General features: G+C 39.9%; 2 protein-coding genes across 5 annotated transcripts in view; one reads left to right on the plus strand and one right to left on the minus strand.

Annotated features, from left to right (window-relative positions):
* Positions 1 to 5,955, plus strand: part of NIF3L1 (NGG1 interacting factor 3 like 1) — a 17,302-nt gene extending 11,347 nt beyond the window's left edge. For 3 of the 4 annotated variants that reach the window (XM_017545232.2, XM_017545231.2, XM_017545233.2), the window contains exons 6-7: positions 309 to 392; positions 5,517 to 5,952. In XM_017545232.2, coding sequence (XP_017400721.1) covers positions 309 to 392; positions 5,517 to 5,701 — 269 coding nt within the window. In that variant the 3' untranslated portion in view covers positions 5,702 to 5,952. Of the gene's footprint in view, positions 1 to 308; positions 393 to 5,516 lie in introns of all 4 variants that reach the window. The other variant, XM_037744531.1, reaches the window with a different exon arrangement.
* Positions 5,956 to 10,742: 4,787 nt separating this feature from the next.
* The window catches only part of ORC2 (origin recognition complex subunit 2), a 50,759-nt gene continuing 47,765 nt past the window's right edge, over positions 10,743 to 13,736 (minus strand). Inside the window, exon 18 of the mRNA XM_017545243.2 lies at positions 10,743 to 11,959. Within this exon, the coding sequence (XP_017400732.1) occupies positions 11,873 to 11,959 (87 nt within the window). The 3' untranslated portion in view covers positions 10,743 to 11,872. The remainder of the gene's footprint in view (positions 11,960 to 13,736) is intronic.

Here is a 13,736-nt window from a genome sequence, read left to right on the forward strand (position 1 = left end):
GTGAGCTGAGATCACGCCATTGCACTCCAGCCTGGGTAACAAGAGCGAAACTCTGTCTCAAAAGAAAGAAAAAGAAAAAAAAAACAGAACAAAGGAATAATAACCATGCCTTGGATTAGCTGTGCAATATCAAAGAATGATCTGTTTGTTTATATTAAAACATGTTTTTTTAAAATGCAGTAAGAACAGTTCATATACTGGTGATGAGACCAGGAGTGAAATATTATGTTTAGGATTCTTGGTACAAATTATAGTAGTAAAATGAAAGAGAATTGTAAAGCGTTGGTCTCGTTTCCTTTGTTTTAAAGAGTCCCAGGTCAAAGTTGTGGCCCTGTGTGCTGGTTCTGGGAGCAGCGTTCTGCAGGGTGTAGAGGCTGACCTTTACTTCACAGGTAGGAAGGACAAGCTTTAGCTCTCTCTTGGTTTATTTTTTGCAAAATCAAAAATGGCAGATTTTAGGACAGTACCTGGCACATAGATGATACCTAATTAATGTTTTTTGAACCTGAACTAAACAGGAACTACAACAGAATTGGGGATGTATTGTATTATTTGTAGAGGGATGAAATCATTGAACAATTTATTAAATTAGCTAAAAAATTAAGTCAGCATTTATTTTACCTACATTCTTCCTAAAGTGTCCCAAACCTCTCCGATTTCATGTCAGTGGGTTACTTTCTACCCTGTTACCTTAGCTAGGAGATGGTTCCTCTTACTCAGCCTAAAGCCAATCATCAGTTCCTATCAATTCAAGCTCCCAAATCTTTCTAGAATCTTCCCCCTTATCTCTCTATCCAGGCACCATCTCCTACTTGAAGTATGCATCAAGCCTCTACTCTTATCTCCCATCTCTCTCCTAAAATTAACTTTTGAAAGTGTAAATTTGATGGTCTTGATTAAAAAGACTTCTGTGATTTCCTTCATCTGTCTGGTGGAGCCTGAACATCGCATCCTCTTTCCTGTAGCCTTTGCTTATGCTGTTTTCTCTGGCTAAAATGCCTTTTCCTTGCCCCTTTCCTTGTACTTCTAGTGATAAGTGAACACCCCCTCTGAGAAGCCTTCTCTGACACTGTCCTGCTTCTGCCTCTCATGGGTCCCTATTACTTTGTCCTTGACCTCCAACGTGCACTTCTGTTGGAAAGTAATTATTTGTCTGGCTGCTGGGCTTTACAATCTATTCTTGAGGATACTACCTAATAGGTCCTGGCTGATTTTTATTGAAAGAATTACTTCATGTAGTTACTACTCAGGAATATGGCCAAACATGTCCCATTACTCCTCCAAAGGATTTGGAGGCATTTTAAGGGGTTGCCGCCTTGTTTACCTGCTCCTCCTTAGGGTTAGGAAAGAATGAGTTAGGCCGGGCGTAGTGGCTCACGCCTGTAGTCCAAGCACTTTGGAGGCCGAGGGGGCGGATCACCTGAGGTCGGGAGTTCAAGACCAGCCTGACCAACATGGTGAAACCCCGTCTTTAAAAGAGAGAGAAAAAAAAAGTAAAATATAAGAAAAAAAAAAAAAAAGAATGAGTTAAAGAATTACTTTTTGCACTTTGAGGACCAGGCTCTAGACTCTTAGCCCTCTGTCTGTTCCCTTGGCTACTTCCATGACTCCCTTGCCTCCCATACCCGTGCCTTATTACATAGCACACTCTGTTAAAGGCTGCTGTACTCAAAGCATTGTCACATCCGGAAGTACCGAGGAGCAGCATCTGAGCAAGCCTGATGGAATTGCTCTAAACCAATAAATTGATTAAAAAAAAGAAAAACATGTATGTGACTATTAGCTATTTTCTGTCCTTCTGAAGATAAAAGATTTTTATAAGCCCTTAAATTTCTACCAGATTAAAATCAAATTTCAGTATGAATATCTTACAGTATTGTGTCTGGCTATTTTAAAATTCATTTTAGCATTTTACTTAGAAGGAATTTCAGACATATGCAAAAGTTACAAGAATAGTACAATGAACTCCTGTATGCTTTTCACCTCAGTTACTAATGGTTATATTCTGCCATATTTGTACATTCTCTGTGTACATGTTATATGTCTGTGCATGTATAGATATATAATATATAATATACAAGTTAAAATGTTTAATATATATTGATGTGTTTCCCCCAGGACCATTTTGGAATCAATTGCAGACATGACAGTTTCTTTACCTCTCAATATTTCAGTGTGTATAGTCTTCTAAAAACAAAGACATTCTGGGCTGGGCGTGGTGGCTCACACCTGTAATCCCTGCACTTTGGGAGGCCGGGGTGGGTGGATCATAAGGTCAGGAGATCAAACCATCCTGGCTAACACAGTGAAACCCCGTCTCTACTAAAAACACACAAAAAAACTTAGCCAGATGTGGTGGCACACACCTGTAGTCCCAGCTACTCGGGAGGCTGAGGCAGGGAAATCGCTTGAACCTGGGAGGTGGAGGTTGCAGTGAGCTGAAATCACACCATAGCACTCCAGCCTGGGCTGCAGATCGAGACTCTATCTAAAAAAAAAAAAAAAAAAGAAAACGAACAAAGACATTCTAAGACCATTGAACAGTTATCAAATGTGGGAATTTAATACTATTAAAAGTTGATATACAGTCCATATTCACATTTTCCCAATTGATAAAAATTTATAGCATTTCTTTTTCTGATCCATATCCAGTCCATGATCTCTCATTGCATTTAGTTGTTATCTCTCTTTAGTCACTTTCAATCTGGGATAGTTCCTCACCTTTGTCTTCAATAGCATTGACATTTTTAAAGAGTATAGGCTATTTAGGCTGAGCGTGGTGGCTTATGCCTATAATCCCAGCACACTGGGAGGCCAACGTGGGTGGGTCACCTGAGGTCACGAGTTTGACATCAGCCTGGCCAATGTGGTGAAACCCCATCTCTACTAAAAATACAAAAATTAGCTGGGTGTGGTGGTGCACACCTGTAATTCTGGCTACCTGGGAGGCAGAGGCAGGATAATTGCTTGAACCCAGAAGGTGGAGGTTGTAGTGAGCCAGGATTACACCACTGCGTTCCAGCCTGGGCAACAGAGTGAGACTCTGTCTCAAAAAAAAAAAAAAGTATAGGCTATTTGTTTTGTGCTTCTCTCTCAATTTGGGATATCTGATTATTTTCTCATAAATACTGTTTTAAAAACTAGTTTTTTAAAAAATGATAAAGTATAATGATATGTGTATAAGATAAATTCAGACAGTTCCAAAATGTTAAAATGTCTTTCCTATCTGGCTGTGGGGAAAAATAGAAAATATATTATCTGGCTAGCATTAGCTGTCTCTGGTCTGTGAGGCATCACTTTTGAGTATAACTTCAGGGATGTGCAGCCCTACCTAAAGGACTTCTGCTGAACTTCATCACCCTTCCTCTGAGCCTGAGGCAGTGTTCCCAATGTATTAGGTTGTTATGCGTAATACCCTGCAAGACCAGCAGATGGGGATCCTGCTCCTTGCAAATATAAATTCTCTTGTCTTTTCATTCTCCATTTGCTTCTTCTTTCCCAAGCTGCCGTCCTGGGCCAAGCTTTTCTTTCCTTTGGCTTCAGCTACTGTTGCAGGGTCTTCGCTGATTTCCCCCCTTTCATGCCTTATCCAGCCAGTGAGTTTGTCGCAATACAGAGAGTCAGATTTATCTTTCCTAAAACAAGGCTTCCAACTGGGCCATCTTAGTGTCTTTTTCTTGCTTTTTACTTTTACTATTTTTTTTTTTTTTTTTTTGAGACAGTCTTGCCTTGTCACCAGGTGCCAGGCTGGAGTGCAGTGGCACGATCTCGGCTCACTGCAGCCTCCGCCTCCCAGGTTCAAGCAATTCTCCTGCCTCAGCTTCCCAAGTAGCTGGGACTACAGGCACACGCCACCACGCCCAGCTAATTTTTGTATGTTTTTAGAGATGTGGTTTCACCATGCTGGCCAGGATGGTCTTAATCTCTTGAACTCGTGATTCGCTTGGCCACCTCGGCCTCCCAAAGTGCTGGGATTACAGGCGTGAGCCACGGCGCCGGGTCTACTTTTACTATTATAGATTAAGATGTTTTAAGAGGTGCTTGAATGAAAACTATTCCTTAAAGTGAAATGACACATATTAGAAGAGCGTGGGGAACTGAAAAATTCTGGAATTAAGAAAACTCATTGTTTATTTAGATGTTTTCTTGTGGGAAAATTAAAATAAAAAAACTCACTTTTTTCTAAGAACACTTTTTAAAGTTTTTATGCCTTTCTGTCTCTAAATATACTTCAAAATTAGACTTTTTAAAGAACAAACCAAATTGTACACAGTGTAGTTTTGCTATTAAATTAGAAGTCATTACATTCACAAACTGCATTTTTAAAAATTCAGAATATTAGGCTGGGTGTGGTGGCCCACACCTGTAATCCCAGCACTTTGAGAGGCCAAGGCGGACAGATCACTTGAGGCCAGGAGTTCGAGACCAGCCTGGCCAACATGGCAAAACCCTGTCTCTACTAAAAATACAAAAATTAGCTGGGTGTGGTGGTGGGTGCCTATAATCCCACCTACTCGAGAAGTTGAGGCAGGAGAATCACTTGAACCCAGGAGGCAGAGGTTGCAGTGAGCCGAGATTGTGCTACTGCACTCCAGCCTGGACGACAGAGCAAAACTTTGTCTAAATAAATAAATATATAAATAAATTAAAAATTCAGAATATTTGCATTTTTCCCAAATCTTTTCACAACAGATGAGATTCCCTCCAGAGTTTCTAGGGATTTTGCTTAGACAAAGAAAAATACTTTGTTTTTAATCTGGAAATAATCTTAAATTCATTTCATCCCTTATATATTAGACTAAGTTGATGATAGAAATATTGGTGCTTACAAAGCATAAGAGTCTGCTGGGCAGTATACATAGAATTTCCTTCAGAGGTATTTATTACTTACATAAGAGGCAAATTTTCTGAAGGCCTTATTTTACTTAGCAGTGGTCATTCATTTTATTGTGGAAACACTTTGAATAGGTGTTTGCAGATCTGGTTCTGGCTAGATATGTTGTATTGGATAATTGCCTTGGGGTCTGCCAAGGAAAAAAAAGTTGGAATTCTCAATGGGATGGCTTTTATTTTTATTTTATTATTTTTTCGAGATACAGGCTTGCTCTGTCACCCAGGCTGAAGTACAGTGATGTGATCTTGGCTCACTGCAACCTCCAGTCCCTGGACTGAAGCGATTCTCCTGCCTCAGCCTCCTGAGTAGCTGGGATTACAGTCATGCGCCACCAAGCCCGGCTAATTTTTGTGTTTTTAAGACGGAGTTTCACCATGTTGGCCAGGCTGATCTGGAACTCCTTAGCTCAGGTGATCCCCCTGCCTAGGTCTCCCAAAGTGCTGGGATTATAGGCATGAGCCACCGCATCCAGACTTTTCTTTCTTTTTAAGTTGGAGGACATAAAAGAAAACTGTACGTTCACCTCATATAGAATACAAACTTGATATTTCTGCTTTTGTGGTTCTTCATTCCACAGATTCCATATCTAGCATTTAAGAATTTGTTGTTTCCTTTTTGGTAGGTGAGATGTCCCATCATGATATTTTGGATGCTGCTTCCCAAGGAATAAATGTCATCCTCTGTGAACATAGCAACACTGAAAGAGGCTTTCTTTCTGACCTTCGAGATATGCTGGGCTCTCACTTGGAGAATAAGATAAATATTATCCTATCAGAGACTGACAGGGACCCTCTTCAGGTGGTATAAATGCAGAAACATCAGGATAACACATTCTACAAATCAGTTGGATGCCAACTTGAATTTGTAACATGAGTCAGTGGGACTGGTGTGCCTCCAGAAGAGTGTCTTAGACAGTATCATTATTTTTGGTTTGTTAATCTGATTCACCAAATGTTCTATCACTCATGAGATAAAACTGTAATGTAACTACCACATTAAATAACAAGTATTCATTATAAACTCTAGGAAAGATTGAATAAAATCTGTTTACTTAGCATACTTTAGAAAGAGCTCAAGTAATTCTCTCCTTAGTTTAATTGTAGATGGGATGGATCAATTTTTTCTCTACCCTTGGTTACTTTAACATTATGCTTTGGATATCAACACTTCTTTCTAGGTAGTAGCCTCTTTGCTGTGATAAGGTCTATTTGTCCCTGTTCCTAGTTCCACCTACATTCCAGTCTCTTACCTAAATTTCAGAATCAGAATGAGATTGATTTATCAGGATGTTTTAAAACTATACACAATCATTATTCATATCACTATTACTTTATTGCTTTTTAGATAACTCACCTGTAATTTTTTTTTTCTTCCACAGTCCTTTGTTATAGATTTCTGCTCTGTCACTTTCCTCTCCTGGGGCAATGAACTTGGCTGTAGGCAGAGGGCAGGGCCAGGGAGTGAATTTCCGGAGCAGAAAGAACAAAGTCAGATATCTCAAAATATCATCCTGCCCCATTTAGTCTGGGCCCTTTATCCACGTGGATGCCCTGTTCTAAACAGTGCCTGCTGCTGGTTGGGCAGGGCAGATACCTTTCTCCACCCATGGACTGCCGTTTTCAGGTAATCTGGCTAAAGCAATATTCCCCCCATTTTAGAAATTCTTTGATTGCCTTTATGATTGCACTCTTTTACCATCCCACATAATGTTTACTTCATGCTTTTGTGTAAAGCAGCTTTTTCTCTTATTTTTTATTATAGTAAATTCACATAACATAAAATTCACCATTTTATTTTCCTCCCCAAATTCACCATTTTAAAGTATACAATTCCATAGCTTTTAGTACATTTACAGTGTTGTGGTACCGTTACCACTAGTTCCAAAACATTTTTCATCACCACAAAGGGAAGCCCCATTAAGTAATAATTCCCTCCTCCCATCCCCTGGATACTATTTCTGAGGATTTGTCTATTCTGGATATTTTATAAAAGTGGAATCATAAACGTCCTTTGTGTCTGGCACCTTTCACTTATGTTTTCTCCATTTCTGCTTTTATGTTTGATTTTTTTCCTAGTATTTTGACTCATTTCCTCATATATATATATATATATATATTTTATCTTCTTGACCTGTCTTTAAAGGACATTTTATGTCACATCCATTATAACTTAAATCTTTTGCAGGATTATTAAAATATAAAAGAACAGTGCTCAAAAGGAATGTCATTTTTTTTAGTGTCTTTTTTTTTTTTTGAGTCTCACTCTGTTGCCCAGGTTGGAGTGCAGTGGCATGATCACAGCTCCCAGCAACCTCTGCCCCCCCAAGTTCAAGCAATTCTCCTGCCTCAACATCAACGTCCCTCAGCTGGGATTACAGGTACACACCATTCCCAGCTAATTTTTGTATTTTTAGTAGAGACGGGGTTTCACCATGTTGGCCAGGCGTCTTGAACTCCTGGGCTCAAGTGATACCCACCTCAGCCTCCCAAAGTGCTGGGATAACAGGCGTGAGCCATTGCGCCTGGCCTGAAATGTCATTTTTAAGCTTAGTGTCTAATGACAATATTTTGTGTTGTTTTGCTGATTTAATAAATAAAACCACGTACTGACATGAAATAGTGGTTTAGTAATCCCCTGTCTACCCCTGAAAGCTGAAGGCTGAGGAAGGACATGCACATTCCCTCACAGGCTTCACATGAAAACTTCCCCGTCCTGTAGGACCTACAAGGCTGCCTTGGATGTCCAAATGGACGGTACATTCCAGGTGGAAGGTTGCAGATCATAGGGAATAGTGTCACCACCTTTGTTGTTGTGCATCCACGACACCATGTATAGTGTCTTGTGCACATGTATTGCAGGGTGCTCCATACCAATCTAGATCAGATCCAAATCAGACACTAGAACAGGAAAGGAGTGAAGCTGGCCAGGAGGTGGCAGCAACAGTTCAGCCTGAGGCAAGTGCCGCTGGGCAGAATGAAGGTCAGTGTGGCCAAGTCTTCCTGATCTTTCATGGGGGCACAGGAAATCTGGATTTTTAATATGTGTGGTGTTAAAATATATATACAGGCCTGGTGTGGTGGCTCATGCCTGTAATTCTAGCACTTTGGGAGGCTGAGGTGGGCAGATCACTTGAAGTCAGGAGATCAAGACCAGCCTGGCCAACATGGTCTTGAGCTACTTGTCTCTACTAAAAATACAAAAATTAGCCGGGCGTGGTGGCATGCACCAATAATCCAAGCAACTCGGGAGATGGAGGCAGGAGAATCGCTTAAACCCAGGAGGCACAGGTTTCAGTGAGCTGAGATTGTGCCATTGTACTCTAAGCCTGGGCGACAAAGCAAGACTCCATCTCAAAAAATATATATATTCAAAAGGCTGGTTGTGGTGGCACATGCCTGTAATCCCAGCTACTGGGGAGGCTGAGGCAGGAGAATCACTTGAACCCAGGGGTTGGAGGATGCCGTGAGCCGAGATCACACCATTGCCCTCCAGACTGGGCAATAAGAGTGAAAAATTTGCTTTATTCAACACATAAAGGATGTTATAACTTATGCTATTAAAACCTCAAAGGCTGGGCGAGGTGGCTCACACCTGTTAATCTCAGCACTTTGGGACACCCAAGTGGGTGGATCCCTTGAGCCCAGGAGTTCAAGACCACCCTAGGCAACATGGTGAAACACCGTCTCTACAAAAAAAAAAAAAAAAAAAAAAAAGCCAGGTGTGGTGGTGTGTGCTTCCTTCCTGTAGTACCAGCCACTCAGGAGGATAAGATGGGTGGATCACTTGAGCCCAGCAGGTCGAGACTGCAGCAAGCTGAGATGGCACCACTGTACTCTAGCCTGGGTGACAGAGACCAGAGACCCTGTCTCAAAAATAAAAACTCATAGATATTTCACATTTCACCTTCATATCCTCAGAACTCCTACCTTTTGTGTATTAAGTGTTCAACACTAGACTATTCAGGATTATGCTGGAAGAGTCATTTCACCTCATTCAATGTAAAAAGTACATTCTGAACAATGCCACTGGCTCCACATTTGAATTAGCTGGAACAAAAAGTAAACTTCTGAAGTTAAGTCATTTTGTTTAAAAGTTAGGCAAAATCTATTAATCAGCCCCCAAACTGACTGATCTTTATTTTGAGGCAGGGTCTCACTCTCTCACTCACGAGGCTGGAGTGCAGTGGCATGATCACAGCTCACTGCAGCCTTGGCTTTTTTCTTTTTTTTAGGACTAATTTAACTAATTTAGCAGTCCTTAGACAATAAATTCAGTACTATGGCAAATTTATAAACAGTAAATGTTTGATATCTCCTGTGCCTTTTTTTTTTTTTTTTTTTTTTTTTTTTTTTTATTAAGAGTACCCAGAAAATCTTTCAAGGTTTCAGTAGGTCTGTTCAATCTCGCCAGAAGCAAGTTAACACAGTAGAAGAAATTAGAGCCTCAGCAGTCAAGACATAACTGCTAGAGCCTCAGAGAAACTGATGCTGATACAAGTCAGCAAACAGCATACAGTAATGTGCCAAGATCTTCACCAGATCTGAGATGCACTCATAAAGTTTCTTTTGAAGAACTTAAAAATATTTTTAGTAAAAAACCAGCACTACAAATTTACAAAGTGATTCTATCCAAATTGGCTTTTTATTTATTAATAATAAAGTCTACTGACACATACTGCTTGCAAATAGTATAGACACAAAAATTATAAAAATAAACCAGTAGATATTTAGGGCAGATGCAAAAATTTGCACATTAGGTTATTATAAGCTAGATGTATTAAGCAAAAAAAGCAAAGTGCAAACCAGTAAGTATATTACCAATTGTGTGGTTTTTGTTTTGTTTTCTTTTTACTAACAGTCTTGGCTTAAACCAATTGTGTTTTTAAAAGGAGAGAGACAGATACTTTTACATATGCATAGATTATCTCAGGCAGAATAATTAAAAAAATGCTATCAGTGGTTGCATAAAGAACTGGGGTATCAGGAAATAGGCAGGAAACCCACTTTCACTGAATATCCTTTGGCAGTATTAAAAAAATTTTTAATCACATTCATGTACAAATTTGAACATTTTGACTGGAGGTTATATTTAAGACTAAGCCCTTGGCTGGGTGTGGTAGCTCATGCCTGTAATCCCAGCACTTTGGGAGGCTGAGGTGGGTGGATCACTTGAGGTCAGGAATTCGAGACCAGCCTGACCAACATGGCGAAACCCCCACCTCTACTAAAAATACGAAAATAAGCCAGGCATGGTGGTGTGTGCCTGTAGTCCCAGCTCAGGAGGCTGAGGCACGAGAGTCATTTGAACCTGGGAGGCAGAGGTTGCAGTGAGCTTAGATCATGCCATTGCACTACAGTCTGGGTGACAGAGCGATTCAGTCTCAAAAAAAATTTAAAAAGACTAAGCTCATGGACTTAAAATTATTTTTTTTTAAAGTTTTTTTTTTTTTTTAATAAGAGACAAGGTCTTGCTCTGCATCCAGACTGTAGTGCAGTGGCACAATCATAGCTTACTGTAATCTTGAACTCCTAGGCTCAAGCAATCCTCATGCCTCAGCCTCCACAGCAGCTAGGACTATAGGCATGTCATGAGCCACTATGCCTGGATGATTTTTTAAATTTTTTGTAGAGACAGGGTCTCACTATGTTGCCCAGGCTATTCTTAAACTCCTGGGCTCCAGAAATCTTCCTGCCTTGGCCTTCCAAAGCATTGGGATTAGGCATAAGCCATTGTGCCTGACCAAAATTACTTAATTATATACCACAAGAAAATTATTTAATATTTTCAAGCATTTTTGGAAATATTTTCACGAAAGAGGTTTACAAGATAAGAAATGAGTGAGAAATGCTGATGCAGTACATATTTTATTGCAGTGATATTTTCAGGAAGAACTTCATTTCCAAGTGTCAAATATTTCAGGGGGTATGTGACGACTGTAAGCTGACGACAGTAGCCAAGGTTAGTTAGCCTTTTTTTTCTTTCCTAAGAAAAAAGTCTCCTGCAAATATTTAGGAGACTTGAGATCATCACTTTAAGGAAAAAACTGAAATATCTTACAGTGAGTTTTAGGTCTACTTGACAGAGGAATCAGGATTAATTTACAGCCAGCCATTAATATGCTACTCACCTGCATGTTATTCAAGAAAAGAAAAATATGTCAATATACAAGAATAATGAAATGTTTTATTTTTTGTCTTGAAAACAATTACTAAAATGTAATTCAGGATTTTATTTCTCTAGCCTGGCTTCTCACTGGTATCATGAAGGTCATGGCACAGACATTAACTGTTCCAAATATATGATGTACTGTTCCTGTGCTTTCTAAGCTGGGTAGATACCCTATATACTCTGTTTTTCCCACTATCCCAACTGATTAGTATTATGATACATTACCTCCCCTGCCCTCACCAAGTACATAGCCTCAATCCAAATGGAGAAAGCTGGATCACCCACCTCTTCCCAATCCATACCTTTTATGTTGTTTTAGAATCAGTAAGAGATGACCTGCCCTCTCCATTACACTCGTTGGTTCTGACACACACAATAGCAAACAAAGCCAATTTATGTGATGCCCATGTCTTTATACTTCCACACTCTGGAACAAACACACTTGCAAACAATCAGCTCGGGAGTGTTAAAAGGCCCTCAAAAAATTCAGAATATCTCTAAGTATAAAATAATTCAAAAACATCCATTTCCAAATAGTCCCTGAGCACACTGTTCATTCCAGCAAGAAGTCTCCAGAGAGGTAATGAATGAAAGGCACATTTTCTCCAACTTGAGGACTGCTGCATAGTACTAGATGGTACCAGCCAGGCTGATCAAAAGTTCTAATTGAGGACATCCCCCACTTCCCAAATTTCAGTCTTGTATGCTGGAAAAATAATTTAATGTCAGATGTAAACACAACACTTTCAACTAGAGGAGTGGCAGCTAGGGTACAACCCTTCATGGGAGGTTCAAGAATAAAGGAAAGCTTCATGCCTCCTCTTCTTCCTTTTCCAAGAAATCAGTCAATGTTCCATTATCAACAGGAATTAATAAATATTCTACTCCATCAGTTCCCTGAAAGATGTAAGAATACCTGTACGTTAGTCATTCATAAGAGGTGTATGAACTCTTCTATTGTAGAGGCTAAAGAAAAAATGAATTTATTTCTTTGATGTAATATTTTAAACATATAAGTATAAAAATTAAGGCAAAAGGGCACACAGTCATATATACTTAAATATATTGAGTTAAACAGCTTTATAGTGGGAAAGACAACTAACTACAGGGTGGACCGGTGGGTATTTATTTTTTTCATTGTGCTTTAGATCGTTCTTCACCTTCCTGCTCTGTCCTGAATCTAACACTATTGATGTCTCTGTTCTTTCTTGCCCCTTTCAACAAGATCCTTCCCTGTTGGCTTTAAAATATTTAATGCATTCAAGTATGCCCAAGTTTTCAGTAACCCTCACTAGACTCCTTCATTCCTCTCCATCTATTACCTTATCTCTGCATCTCTCCAGGAAAGTTGGCTATGATGGCAGTCTCTATTCCCACACTTCTCATTCAACACAGTTCAACTGAGCTACTGTCCCATTATCACATCATTTGCTTACACCATCAGCAATTATTATATCCCTAAATATCACAGATATTCTCGGTCTTCATCTTTTTGGCCTCTCAGCAGCATCTGACACTGCTGACTATCTTCTCTGCATGAAAACATGATTCTCTTGGCTTCTGTGACATCACATCCTGGTTTTCTTCCTAGTTCTCTGGCTTTCTCTCACATCTGCAGGCTTATCCTCTATTTGGCTTGTTAAGATAAGGCTTCTAGCCTTATCTCCTAGCATGATAATCTCACAAAATGTCCTCCCTTTAGGCTGTCCTCTAATGCCTGGTTTTAGTTATAATCTAAATACATAAGAATCATAATCTTCCTCTGGTTTCTTGTCCCAGGTATCCATCCAACTGCATAGTTGACATTTCCATTTGGAAATCTCAAATGAACCTCAAATAGAGTTGTCTAAACTGACTAAGATCATGGGCTCATCATCTGTCTCCCTAAAATGTTGCTCTTTCAGAGTGTGTGTGTGTGTGTGTGTGTGTGTGTGTGTGTGTATGTGTGTTGTTCTTTTTGAAACAGAGTTTCATTCTGTTGCCCAGGTTGCAATGCAGTGGTGTGACCATGGCTCGCTGCAGCCTTCACCTCCTAGGCTCAACTGATCTTCCCACCTCAGCCCCCTGGGCAGCTGGGACTACAGATGCGTGCCACCACAACCAGCTCATTTTTTTGTTTTTGTTTTTGATAGAAAGGGTTTCACTGTGTTTCCAGGCTGGTCTTGAACTCCTGGGCTCAAGTGATCCACCTACCTCAGCCTCCCAAAGTGCTGAGATCACAGGCGTCAGCCACCACACCTGGCCTCCTAGTCTTCATTTAGATCTCAGCTCAGTGGTCTCTTCTGATATCTACCCATAATTATGTCAAATCCACCTATTTAAATAAACTTTCAGAACTATGTACCTTCTAATCATAGGACTTCCTTACAGTTATAATTTTATGTGTGTGATTACTTGACTAATGTCCCTCTCCCCCATTAGACTTTAAGCTCCATAAGAAAAGCAATTAGGTTTTTGCTTACTACTGTATCCTAATACTTAGTGAAAATCTGATACGTAGTTAGTACTCACTAAATGAACGAGGAAGAGGGAAAAAAACATACAATGAATGAGGAAGAGGGAAAAAAACACAGGAACAGAACTATTTGACTCACATCATATTCCTTTTTTTTTTTGGGACGGAGTTTTGTTCTTGTTACCCAGGCTGGAGTGCAATGGCGCGATCTCGGCTCAC

This window comes from Cebus imitator, unplaced genomic scaffold, assembly GCF_001604975.1.
Source record: "Cebus imitator isolate Cc_AM_T3 unplaced genomic scaffold, Cebus_imitator-1.0 Scaffold178, whole genome shotgun sequence".
Classification (NCBI taxonomy): Eukaryota; Metazoa; Chordata; class Mammalia; order Primates; family Cebidae; genus Cebus; species Cebus imitator.